A 12,060-nucleotide genomic window follows, 5' to 3' on the forward strand; every position below is an offset into this window, starting at 1 on the left:
CCTAGGGAGGGTGAGGCCTTCCATGGGGAGTCTTCAAAGTCTGTCATATATGGAGCAGGACCCAGGTCCTCCCCCATGTGTCTATGTGGAATGGGCGGCTCCCAAAGTTCCAAATACTGATTTACTACAGAGGCCCCTTAGACTACCTAGTCCTCCCAACTAACACCACATTTAGGGAATCTGAGTTGGTCCTATGCTGGTTTCCCAGCTATTAGACTGGAGTCCATGAGCTCCCCTTGTTCAGGTCAGCTTTTTCTGTGGATTTCTCCAGCTTGGTTTTGACCTCTTTACTCATCACTCCTCCCTGTCTGTAACTGGATTCCAAGATTTCAGCTCAGTGTTTAGCTGTGGGTGTCTGCTTCTGCTTCTATCAGCTACTAGATGAAGGCTCTAGGATGGCATATAAGGTAGTCATCAATCTCATTATTGGAGAAAGGCCTTTAAGGTAGCCTCTCCAATATTTCTGCTTAGATTGTTAGTTGGGGTCATCCTTGTAGATCTCCGGACATTTCCCTAGTGCCAGATTTCTCTTTAAACCTATAATGGCTCCCTCTATTATGGTATCTCTTTTCTTGCTCTCCTTTGTTCTTTCCCTGACTCTATCTTCCTGCTCCATCATGCCCACCTCTTGCTCCTAACTCCCTCTCCTCATCACTCATGATCCCAATTTGCCTGGGAGATCTTGTCCCTTTCCCCTTCTTCAGGGGACCATGTATGTCTCCCTTAGGGTCCTCCTTGTTTCCTAGCTTTTCTGGCAGTGTGGATTGTAGGCTGGTAATCCTTTGCTGTATGTCTAAAAACCATAATGAGTGAGTACATACTGTGTTTGTCTTTTTGTGCTTGGGTTACCTCACTCAAGATGATTTCCTCTAGTTCCATCCATTTGCCTTCGAATTTCAAGATTCCATTGTTTTTTTCTGCTGAATAGTACTTCATTATGTAAATGTACCACATTTTCTCCATCCATTCTTTATTTGAGGGACATTTAGGTTGCTTACAGTTTGTGGTTATTACAAATAATGCTGCTATGAATATAGTCGAACAGATGTCCTTGTATGCATGTGCATCTTTTGGGTACATGTCTAAGAGTAGAATTTCTGGATCTTGAGGTAGACTGATTCCATTTTCCTGAGGATATGTTCTTTTCATTTCTGATTTTGTTAATTTGGATATTCTTTGTCTATGTTTTGGTTAGTTTGGATAAAAGTTTGTCTATCTTGTTGATTTCCTCAAAGAACCAACTCTTTATTTCATTGATTCTTTGTATTATTTTCTTTTTTTCTATTTTATTGATTTCAATCCTCAATTTGATTATTTCCTGGTATGTACTCCTTCTGGGTGAGTCTGTTTCTTTTTGTTCTAGAGCTTTCAGGTCTGTTGTTAAGTCACTAGTGTGAGATTTCACCTTGTTTTTCATATAGGCAATTAGTGCTATGAATTTCTTCTTAACAATGCTTTCTTAGTTTTGGGTATATTATGCCTTCATTTTTGTTGAATTTTAGGAAGTCTTTAATTGCTTTCATTATTTTTCCTTGATCCAGGGGTGATTCAATTGAGCATTGTTCAGTTTCCATGAGTTTGTAGGCTCTCTCCAATTATTGTTGAATTCTAATTATAAGCCATGGTGATATGATAATGTACAAGAGGATATTCCAATTTTTTTTTTTAATCTGCAGAAGTTTGCTTTGTTACTGAGTATGTGGTCAATTTTAGAGAAGGTTCCATGAGATGCTGAGAAGAAGGTATCTCCTTTTGTGTTTGGATAGAATGTTCTATAATTATCTGTTATGTTCATTTGGGTCATAACATCTGCTAGTTCCCTTATTTCTCTGTTAAGTTTCTGTCTGGGAGATCTGTCCAATGGTGAGAGTGGGGTGTTGAAGTCTCCTACTGTTAGTATGTGGGGTTTGATGTGTGATTTTAGCATTAGTAATTTTTCTTTTATATATGTAGGCACCCTTGTATTTGCGGCATAGATGTTTAGAATTCATCTTGATGGGATTTTTCCTGTGATGAGTATGAAGTAACTTTCTCCATCTCTTTTGAATGATTTTAGTTTGAAGTCTGTTTTGTTAGATATTAGGATAGCTATACTATCTTGTTTCTTAGATCCATTTGATTGGAAAGTCTTTTACCAACCCCTTACTCTGAGGTAATGTCTGTCTTTGAGGTTGAGGTGTGTTTCTTGTATGCAGCAGAAGAATGATGGATCCTGTTTTCATATCTACTCTGTTAGCCTGTATCTTTGTATAGGTGAGCTGAGTCCATTGACATTGAGAGATATTAATACCAATGAGTGTTAATTCCTGTTATTTTTCAGTGGTAGTGTTTGTATATTTCCTTTCTTTGTGGTTTGCTTGTTTGAGGTTTGTAGTGGGATATTTACTTTGTCTCCTTCTGTGGCACTGACCACGCCCATTGGGGGGTGGAGCCATGGGTGGAAGTGACCTGTGGAAGGAGGTCGGAGGGGGCCAGGAAAGGCTCTTTCTTTCTGGCATAACTCGGACAGGAGAGGATCGGGTTGAATTTCCTAGTGTTCATCTGTCTAGGTTGTAAGTTATTTCTCCCTGAATAAACATCTATTCGGCCTATTTATTTATCCTGATCCTTATTTACCACAATAGAGGTTATCTGTTGTCTGTGGTTTCACATGTTCAGCTAACTTCCTTAGGTTGGAGTTTTCCTTCTAGTACTCTCTGTAAGGCTGGATTTGTTGATAGGTACTATTTAAATCTGGTTTTGTCATGGGATATCTTTTCTTTGTCTAATTGAAAGCTTTTCTGGTTATAATAATCTGGGTAGGCATCCATGGTCTCTTAGTGTCTGCAGCACATCTGTCCAGGACTAGAAGTTTCCTTTGAGAAGCTGGGTGTAATTCTGATAGATCTGCCTTCATATATTACTTAGCCTTTTTCCTTTGTAGCTCTTATGTTTAGTGTTTTGATTTTTGTTTGGTGGGAGAACTTTTTTTTTTTTGGTCCAGTCTATTTGGTATTCTGTAGGCTTCTTGTGCCTGTGCCTTCCTGGGCATATCCTTTAAGGTGAGGAAATTTTCTTCTATTATTTTGTTGAACATATTTTCTGTGCCTTTGAGGTGGACTTGTTCTATCCCTATTATTCTTAACCTTGATCTTTTCATGGTGTCCCAGATTTTCTGGTTGTTCTGTGTTAAGAATTTGTTGGATTTAACATTTTCTTTGACTGATGAATTTCCTATTGCTCTTTAGGTTGTTAAATGTATTGCATTGGTGCCTACTCATCTCTTCCTCCAATTGGTGCAGGCTCTTTTTCCAATCCTTGCAGTTGTCTGTGTCTCAGAGAGCCACTGAGGTCTCTAGCGATGGGTGGGTTTGGGGCAGAGTGGGACTTGTATATTACAGGATCCAATAGGGTGGTGCTGGAGCAGTCTGCCTGCAGGAGGATTGCCTATTGCCCTGCTAGTGTGACTGAGGTGGGTGGGGAGGGACCTGAGGTTTTGTCCCAGGGCCTGAGGGCTAGAGCCTGGGATGTCCAGCTGGAAGGCTGGTCACTCACCTTTCCATCCTCTTTGTGTCGTCACAGTCTGTGTCTCAGGGAGCTGCTGAGGCTACAGGACTCGCTTTGTTTGCATTTATGATTGTGTGCCACATGCATGCCTGGTGTTTATGGAGATCAGAATAGATCTCCAGGTCTCCTGGAACTGGAGTTACAGAGCTTTCCGCTACCAGTGTGGATGCTGGAACTGACCCTAGGTCCTCTGAAAGAACAAGTGCTCTTAATGATTGATCCATCTCTTTAGCCCCTCAAACTATAATATTTAAAGTATTTTATTTTCATCAGTAAACAGATTTTGGGGACATATCCTCATTTTTGGTGTGAAGTTCCTTCTTTACTAAGTTTAACATTTGTGTTTCATGTTTACTAAGTTTAACATTTGTGTTTCATGGTCTTGTTTTCTTGTCTCACCTTTTCCAGCTTATTACTCCCCCAGAGGCAAAGAAGTATTTCAACTTCAGATATCCTCCTCCTGGAGCAGAAAGAGTATTTTATGGCAGAGCAAATGATCCCCAAATTGCACCTTGTTTGACACATGGAATAAGATCTAAAATTTCAATACCGGTAAACCTGTCTTTTTTTTCCTTAATAATTTACATTGCATTATTAATTTACCAAGTTAGAAAGTTGCATACATAATGGTATAAGTGAAATTCATAATTCCTGTGTGTATTTCCTTTCCTCATCCTGTCCTCTAAAAACACTAGTCTTGGGCAATGGATTGAGTTTTCAAGGAGCAGCAACAAGAATGTGTGAAGGAAGCATGGGCTCAAACCACAGACTTTACTGTTCCTTGGATAGTATGAGGCAGTGGCATCCCATTTTCCCAATAAAGAGAAATGTTACACTTGTCAGTCAGGATTGGCTGTTCTTGCCCTGAGGGACAACAGAGAGTATATATAGATCTTGAGTGGACATGGGATCAGAATATTTGATATTGGATGCCTGCTATAATTGTCACCTATTTAGTTATCTACCTACCTAGTTTTTGTTCTATATGTGTTCTTTGCCTCTTATTTAATTTTTTTTTTTTTTTGGTGGGGTGAAAGCCAGAACTCAGGGTCTTATGCAATCTGGGTAAACACTACTTACCATTGAGTCCAATCACCTACCCTCTAATTGATCATTGATTAATTTATTTTTTGTTTGTTTATTTAAAAACCTTTTCCCACATTTGTGTGTATGGATGTGTGTATGCATATATGCATACATGTGCTACAACATCTGTGTAGTATATGTGTGGAGAACTTGGCGGACTCAGTTCTTTCCATCAAGTGATTTCTGGGGAATAAACTCAAGGCATCAGTTTTGGCAACAAGTTCCCTTACCTGCTGAGCCATCTTCTTGGTCTTTTAAAAAATTAATTAATTAATAATTACATGTGTGTCTCTGTATTTGTGTGATATGAGTGTGCAGGCATGCATATAGGGACCCAGAGGACAACTAGAATTGATTCTCTTTTTTTCACTTTTACATGGGATCTGGAGTTCAAATTTAAATTGGCAGTTTTTTGTTGTAGGAAGTACCTTCATGTAATGTGTTTTCTCATCAGAACCACTAGCCCACAAATAACAACACAGAGACTTAGTATTAGTTAACTATGAAAACTAGGCCTTAGCTTAGGCTTATTGCACTGCCTCTTATAACTTAAATTAACACATTTATATTAATGTACATTTTGCCTTGTGGCTCTTTACCTTTCTTTCTTTCTGTATGTCTGACTCCTGCCCCCAATCACATTGGCAGCTCTTCCAACCCTGCTTATCACCTCATACTTCCTCTCTCTGCCTAGAAGTCCTTTCCTTCCTGCCCAGTTATTGGCCATCCAGCAATCATAACAATATATCTTCATAAAATGGTATATACATATCCCATAATACCTTTGGATGCATCTCTCAGGTCCTGTTTTATTTGTTTTTCAGGCAATGCACCATTCCCAGCATCTCTCTCTCTTGTCTTTCTCTTCATATCTCCCTGCTTCTTGCTTTCAATCTTTTTATATCTTTTGTTTGTTTGCTTTGCTTTTGAGATGGGGTTTTTCTGTGTACCTCTGACTGTTTCGGACCTGGCTTTGTAGACCAGGCTAGCCTTGAATTCAGACCCACCTGCCTATGTCTCCCAAGTGTTAGGACTAAAAGCATGCACCACCATTTTTATCTTTTGTTCTTTGCATTATTTATTCTGTAGTGCAGGCTGGCCTCAATCTTCCTGTCTCTACTACTCAAGTGCTAGGATGACAGCCCAAACTGGGATGCATTTGTTTAAGAAAGTTTTTGGAAATGGTTTGTGTCCTGTGCTTGTCAGGCCTGCTGTTCTTAAGTGAGTCAATAACTTGGGAATTCCTTATGTGAGCCTTCTAGTTCTATTGTAAACTTAGCTACCTTGAAAGGTTTTTATTTATTTACTTATTTAGTACTTGGGATAGGACCCCATGGTCTTGTGTCTGTTAGGCAAATGCTGTGTTGCAGAGCTATTGAGCTATATATTTGTCTTTTTCTTTCCTTTCCTGTTTTTTTTTTTTTTTTTTTTTGATTTTTTTTTCCTGGCTCCAGGGCTTGAACTTAGAGCCCTGTGAGCTCTCTAATCATATCTCCATCTGGCCTTGCACTTTCTATAGTCCTTTCCATCCCGGATCTTGGTATCCTGGTGCTTTAGTTCCCTAAGAACTGGGAATATAGTCCTAGCTGAAAGTTCTGAATCAGGTATGTTAAACTTTTCATTACTTTTTGGACAGTTCATAGGAATGTGAGCAAAGCCAATGATGATTTTAATCCCCTATTAGGATTTTTGTTTTCTTACATATACTTGTTTTGATACATGTGAGTCTATAATTTCTTTAGGTACGCACATTGGTAAACCCACAGCCCATTACCACGTTTCAACAGAAAATTAAAGACAAAAAAGAATCTATATATTTTAGCAATCAACGGGCACCATTGGGAAAATCTCATGATCAAACACCAGGATTGCCTAAAGGACTGGATGTGATCAACACAACATTTGGGACACCAGTTATCAGAGGTAGTAAAACTAAGGGGTAGAGGGAGGTTGGAAAATGTCCTATGAAATTGGATCAGATATGTCATTGATAGATTTTTTTGTTGATGATGTGAAGATTGTTAAGAATGAAAGATGCTCATCATCTTAAAACACACTCTGTTTTCTGGTTGGATAATTCTCTCATCACTAGCTACCCCTGTTTACAGTGGCTATCACATCCTCTTTGCCCCTAACTACAGCTCCATTTTTGCATGTTTAACTTTTAATTTTCTGCTTTTATTTGAATCTCTATTTTTTCTAGTTTGTCAATATCTTGACATAGTACCCAGAGAAAAACACACAGAGAATGACTCTTGAAGTTTTCCATGGAAAAGTAAAAAGATGGTATCATGGCAAGATCTTTCTCCATCCCTACCTCTTTTCTTCCCTCCCTCTCTCCCTCTCTTCCACCCTTCCTTCATGCCTTTCTGTCATTTTTCTTTCTTTTTAGGTTACTTTCTGAAGCCAAATCCTTGTAGAGTACCCTGTGACAGACAAGGCAAGAAAAACTCAGGTTTTGCAGTGGAGAAATAGTTAAGAACAGCAGATATAATATAGACAAGAGAAACTCAGAGAAACTGGCATCAGGATCAACTGAAGAGCTTCCCTGGATATTTCTCTGTCTTGATATGTGTTTTTCTTAGTTAATGGGGATTAAACTCAGGTCTGTGCATACCTGCAGAGTGTGTCTTCAACTTTCTCCATTGACATTGAGAAGGAATAGAACTCCTGCCCCCTTTTTGAGATAGGCTCTTGTTCATGAACCCAAGTTGACCTCAAAGTCATTGTGTTTGAGAGACAGAAGGGTGTCAAACTTACAGCAAACCCCTACTTTCAACTTCCTGAGTGCCAGTTCACAGACACAGGACACCACATCTCAATGTTCAGCATACAGAATTTATAATGGAATTGGTCACAGGCCTCATCTTCTTTTTATCATTTCATTTCTTATTTCATGGGTGGGTGGGGCATGTGTGTCATAGTTCTCAAGGAGGTCACAGGACACCTTTGTAAGTCAGCTCTCTCTCTTCACCTTACATGGCTCTGGGGATCAAACTCGTCAGATTGAGTAAAAGTACTTTTACTTGAGCCACTTGACAGCCTCACATTCTCTCTCTCTCTCTCTCTCTCTCTCTCTCTCTCTCTCTCTCTCTCTCCCTTCTCCATCTCCCCTCTTTTTATTAGGCTAGTTTTATCATGTCCTGGGGCTTATTAAAATAAAAAGCCCATTCAATTATTTTCTTTTGGAACACAACAGTCTGCTGTGGTAAATTCTTATTTCAGCTCTAGAGTTAATATCTATTAAAAATTGAACTGTGAAAGTTCTTTTTCATTTTGCTTTAGTAAATATATGTTTGTCATGTTTAAAATGTACTTTATAAAGGATAAAGTATCTCTTTGGTGGTATGCTGGTTAATTTTGTTATCTTGACACAATTAGAATCACTGAGAAAGGGAACCTCAGTTGAGAAAATACCTCCATCATATTGGCTTGCAAGCAAATTTGTGGAGTATTCTCTTGATTCATAATTGATGTGGAAGAGTCAAGCCCATTATGGGTGGTACAACCTCTAGGCAGGCGGTTCTGGATTGTTTAAAAAAAAAAAATCAAACTGAGGGGTTGGAGAGATGGCTCAGAGCTGAGAAGTATATACTGATCTTCCAGAGGACCTGAGTTGGGTTCTCAAGACCCACACTGAGTGGCTCACATCTGTACTCCAGCCTTCTGGATGCCTTTGTACTTGTAGATCACCTGCACTCATATATACCTACCCCCACACAAACGTGCAAATATACATAATTAAAAAATAATATTAATTAAAAAACAAGCTAAATGAGTTATGAAGAATAGCCAAAAATCAGCATTCTTTGATTTTTGCTTAATTTCCTGTTTTCAGTTTCCCACACTGCTTGAATTCTGCCTTGATATCTTTCAGTGATGGACAGTGACCTGAGATGTATAAAATAAATATGCCCTTTCCTCCTCAAGTTGCTTATGGTTATGGTCTTTATCACAGGAATAGAAAGCAACTAGGAAAAGTAGGAATGAAAAATCCTACTTATAGGCTTGGGATACAGCTAAGTTGGTAGAGTACTTGCTTAACATGCAGAAACCCTGGTTGGCCTCTAGTGCCACAGAAACCATGTGAGATGTACATACTTGTAATTACAGCACTCAGGAAGTGTAGGTAGGAGGATCACAAGTTAGGTATCCCATATCAAAATAGCAATAGAAATAAAAATCCAATTTATGTTAACTTTTAAGAATCTTATGGGCCAGTCAGATGAAAGCAAAGCACTCATGTGGGAATGGAGACCTGGGATAGACAGAGCATGGGAACCCATGTAAAGTGACATTTTTATTATGCACATTCAAGCACGCGCGCGCGCGCGCGCACACACACACACACACACACACACACACACACACACACACACGATGATGATAGAGACAATACTATAGTAATTACACAATAACCACTATTTAGGACTAGCACTATTTTTAATAGGGAAAGTACTCTCTATACTCATGTGGGTATGATGGTAGATGTAAGGATTCAGGCATTACACTGGCCTGCCGCTGTCACCTGGCAGAATGCACCAGGCAGTAGACACTTAAAAGCCTAGCACTTAGGAGGTTGATGCAGGAGGACCAAGAATTCAAGGTCATTTTCACCTACATAGCAAGGTAGAGGCTAGCCTGGGCTGTACATGAGACCCTTTTTCAAAGAAAGCCAAACAAAACCCCAAACAATGCTTCAAAATGTGTATCAATGGGTATAATGATCCACACATCAACAGAAATACTGTTTCTGTTTGCTTCATTGATTCTCTGAAAGTAAAGCAGGCCATTACTTCCATTGGAACCATTTTTGAGAAACCTTCCAGGGTTTTTCTGTATGTTTGTTTTGCTTTGTATATTTTATTTTTCTGAGATGGTATCTCTCGCTATATAGCTTTGCCTGGCCTAGCGCTTATTATATAGACCAAACTGATTCCAAACTCTTAGAAATACATCTGCTGGGATTAAAGGTGTGAACTACCATATCTGGTAGCCCTAGTGTTCTCACTCTAGTCATTTCAATCCTGAAATATAAGCGCATTGTGTACTGGCAACATTTCTGTCAGAACACTTGAAGGATATAGTTAGTCATCACTAAGTTCAACTAAGTGATCTTTCTTGAATTATTTATTTATTTATTTATTTTTGTCAGAAGCTGGGGATAGAGCTCAATGATAGATTACTTGCCTTATATGAGACCTCAGAGACCCCAGGCCCAATCTCCAGCAATGTGATGAATACACATAGACGCGCGCGCGCGCGCGCGCACACACACACACACACACACACACACACACACAGAGAGAGAGAGAAAGAGAGAGATCATGTATAAAGTAATATGATAAAATCCACGGTAATAGCACACACCAGCCAGCATTCACAGGGCACAGGGAAGAGTCAGAAAATCTGAAGCTCCAGGCCAGCCTGAACTATACAGTGAGATCATGTCTTAGAATAAAAAATAGGATGATCCCTGGGAATGGAACTCGGAGGCAGAACTCTTGCCAAGGTTCTTTCCCTAGCAGAGGAAAATTTCCTATAAAACATTACTTGAAGATTTTTAGATGTTTATTTTTAATGTACAAAGAGGTACTATGTTTCTTCCACTAGGTAGATATCATCAATAATAAATCAAGTCCCACAGTGGGGTTTTCATCTGTAATCTTAGTGTTTGGGAAACAGAGGCAGAAGAGTCAATATGAGCTTGAGGCTGGACTACAGTGTTGCTCATTTGTAATTCAGATTTGTTTGCAGTATAAACCAAGATTGTCTGGAATCTTAGGACTGAGATTGAACTGGAGTCAGGGTATGACTGAGTGGCTCTGGCAGAGTTCTCATCCTCAGAGACCTCAGGGCTCTACAGCAGATGATACATTAACTCCCTCCCTCCTCCCTCCTCTCTGTCTCCTCCCTTTTTTTTCCCCCTCCCTCCTCCCTCCTTCCTCTCTTCTCTCCCTTCCTCCCCTCTGCTTCTCCCCTCTTCCTTTCTCTCTCCCTCCTTCCCTCTTACTGTTTCTCCTACCCCTCCCTCTCTCTACCTCTCCATCTCTCTCTTTTAGGACAGAGTCTTATGTAGCCTAGGCTGGCCTCAAATTCACTATGTAGTCCAGCCAAATTCACCTGAAGTCCTGGTCTTCCTTCCTCCACCTTCAAGTGCTGAGAGTCTAGGCATGTGTCACTCTGTCCACCTCATCTTTTTTTTTTTTTTTTTTTTCTGATAAGTATTCTCTTATATTGGCTATGTGATCTCCAAGGCATTCTGTGTAGCTTATAAAACCATCAGACCACATTTATCATTTGCTGTAGTTTGTATACACAATAGGTAGGAACCCTTAATAATCATCTTGTTGATTCTTCCTTCAGAACTGTCTGCTAGTAACATTGTGAATCCACCAAAATCTTTCGAAGATGTGTTTAAAGAAGGACAGGAAGGACACGATTTGTACATTGTTTCTCACCATGATTATTTTGCAGGTAAGACTCAGTGTGAAGTGAGGCTGAGGATATGAGACCCTCAGATTTTTCAAGAAAAGGACAGAGCATAACGTTTATGAAGTTAGATACCCATGGGATGATGAAGTTGATCAATAGGTGGCAATTTATTATTCATAGCATCATAAATCTTGGTATCTGGAAATATAGACTAATGCATCAAATTCATAAATTATAGAACTAGTTGGCATGATGTTATATGATTATACTTCCAGCACTCAAAAGGCTGAAAGAGGATTGCAAGTGTGAGGTTGGCATGGTGTACATAGTGAAGCTGTATATTAAAAAAGAAGCAAGCAAGCGGTAAAGAGCCAGGCGTGGTGGTAAATTCGAGCACTCTGGAGGCAGAGGCAAGCAAATCTATGAGTTCCAAGCCACCCTGGGCTATATAATGAGACCCTGTCTTGAAAATAAGTAAATAAGAAGTAGAAAGAAAAGAAAACATAAAGAAAAGAAATAGTCACCTACAGAGTGAATTCTAGATCACTCTTGGCTGTAGTGAAAACTTGTCTCAAGACAGCAAAGACAAAAGTAGAAGAAATGCAAACACACTTGTACTATCAAAATGAAAAATCAGGTGTAGTGATGGTTCATTGGGAAAGGGAGTTTCCCATGCAAGCCTGGTGACTAGAGTTTAATTCGAGAACCCACATAAAGCTATTGAAAGAGCAGAGTATGGAAAGTTGTCCTCTGACCTCTACATGTACACTCTGCTACACTCCCCACCTCATCATGTACATACATACATAATAATAAAATGACACATCAGATGAATGTTACATGCTCTTATTTTATTTAATGATTTTTAGCCCCACCCCCTTACCATATTGAAGGAAGAATCTGTGTAGCTCAGGATGCTCTCAAACTCCTAGGCTTAACTAATCCTTCCTTCTTATCCTCCCATCTAGCTGGGACTTCCGGCACGCAACACCA

The 12,060-nt window shown here is 39.5% G+C and overlaps 1 protein-coding gene across 1 annotated transcript in view; it reads left to right on the forward strand.

The window, feature by feature from the left end:
- Efhb (EF-hand domain family member B) overlaps positions 1-12,060 on the forward strand; it is a 56,961-nt gene that overhangs the window by 10,839 nt on the left and 34,062 nt on the right. The window contains exons 3-5 of the mRNA XM_051204196.1: positions 3,955-4,098; positions 6,375-6,555; positions 10,999-11,109. Coding sequence (XP_051060153.1) covers positions 3,955-4,098; positions 6,375-6,555; positions 10,999-11,109 — 436 coding nt within the window. The remainder of the gene's footprint in view (positions 1-3,954; positions 4,099-6,374; positions 6,556-10,998; positions 11,110-12,060) is intronic.

This window comes from Phodopus roborovskii, unplaced genomic scaffold (assembly GCF_943737965.1).
Source record: "Phodopus roborovskii unplaced genomic scaffold, PHOROB, whole genome shotgun sequence".
NCBI classification, from domain to species: domain Eukaryota; kingdom Metazoa; phylum Chordata; class Mammalia; order Rodentia; family Cricetidae; genus Phodopus; species Phodopus roborovskii.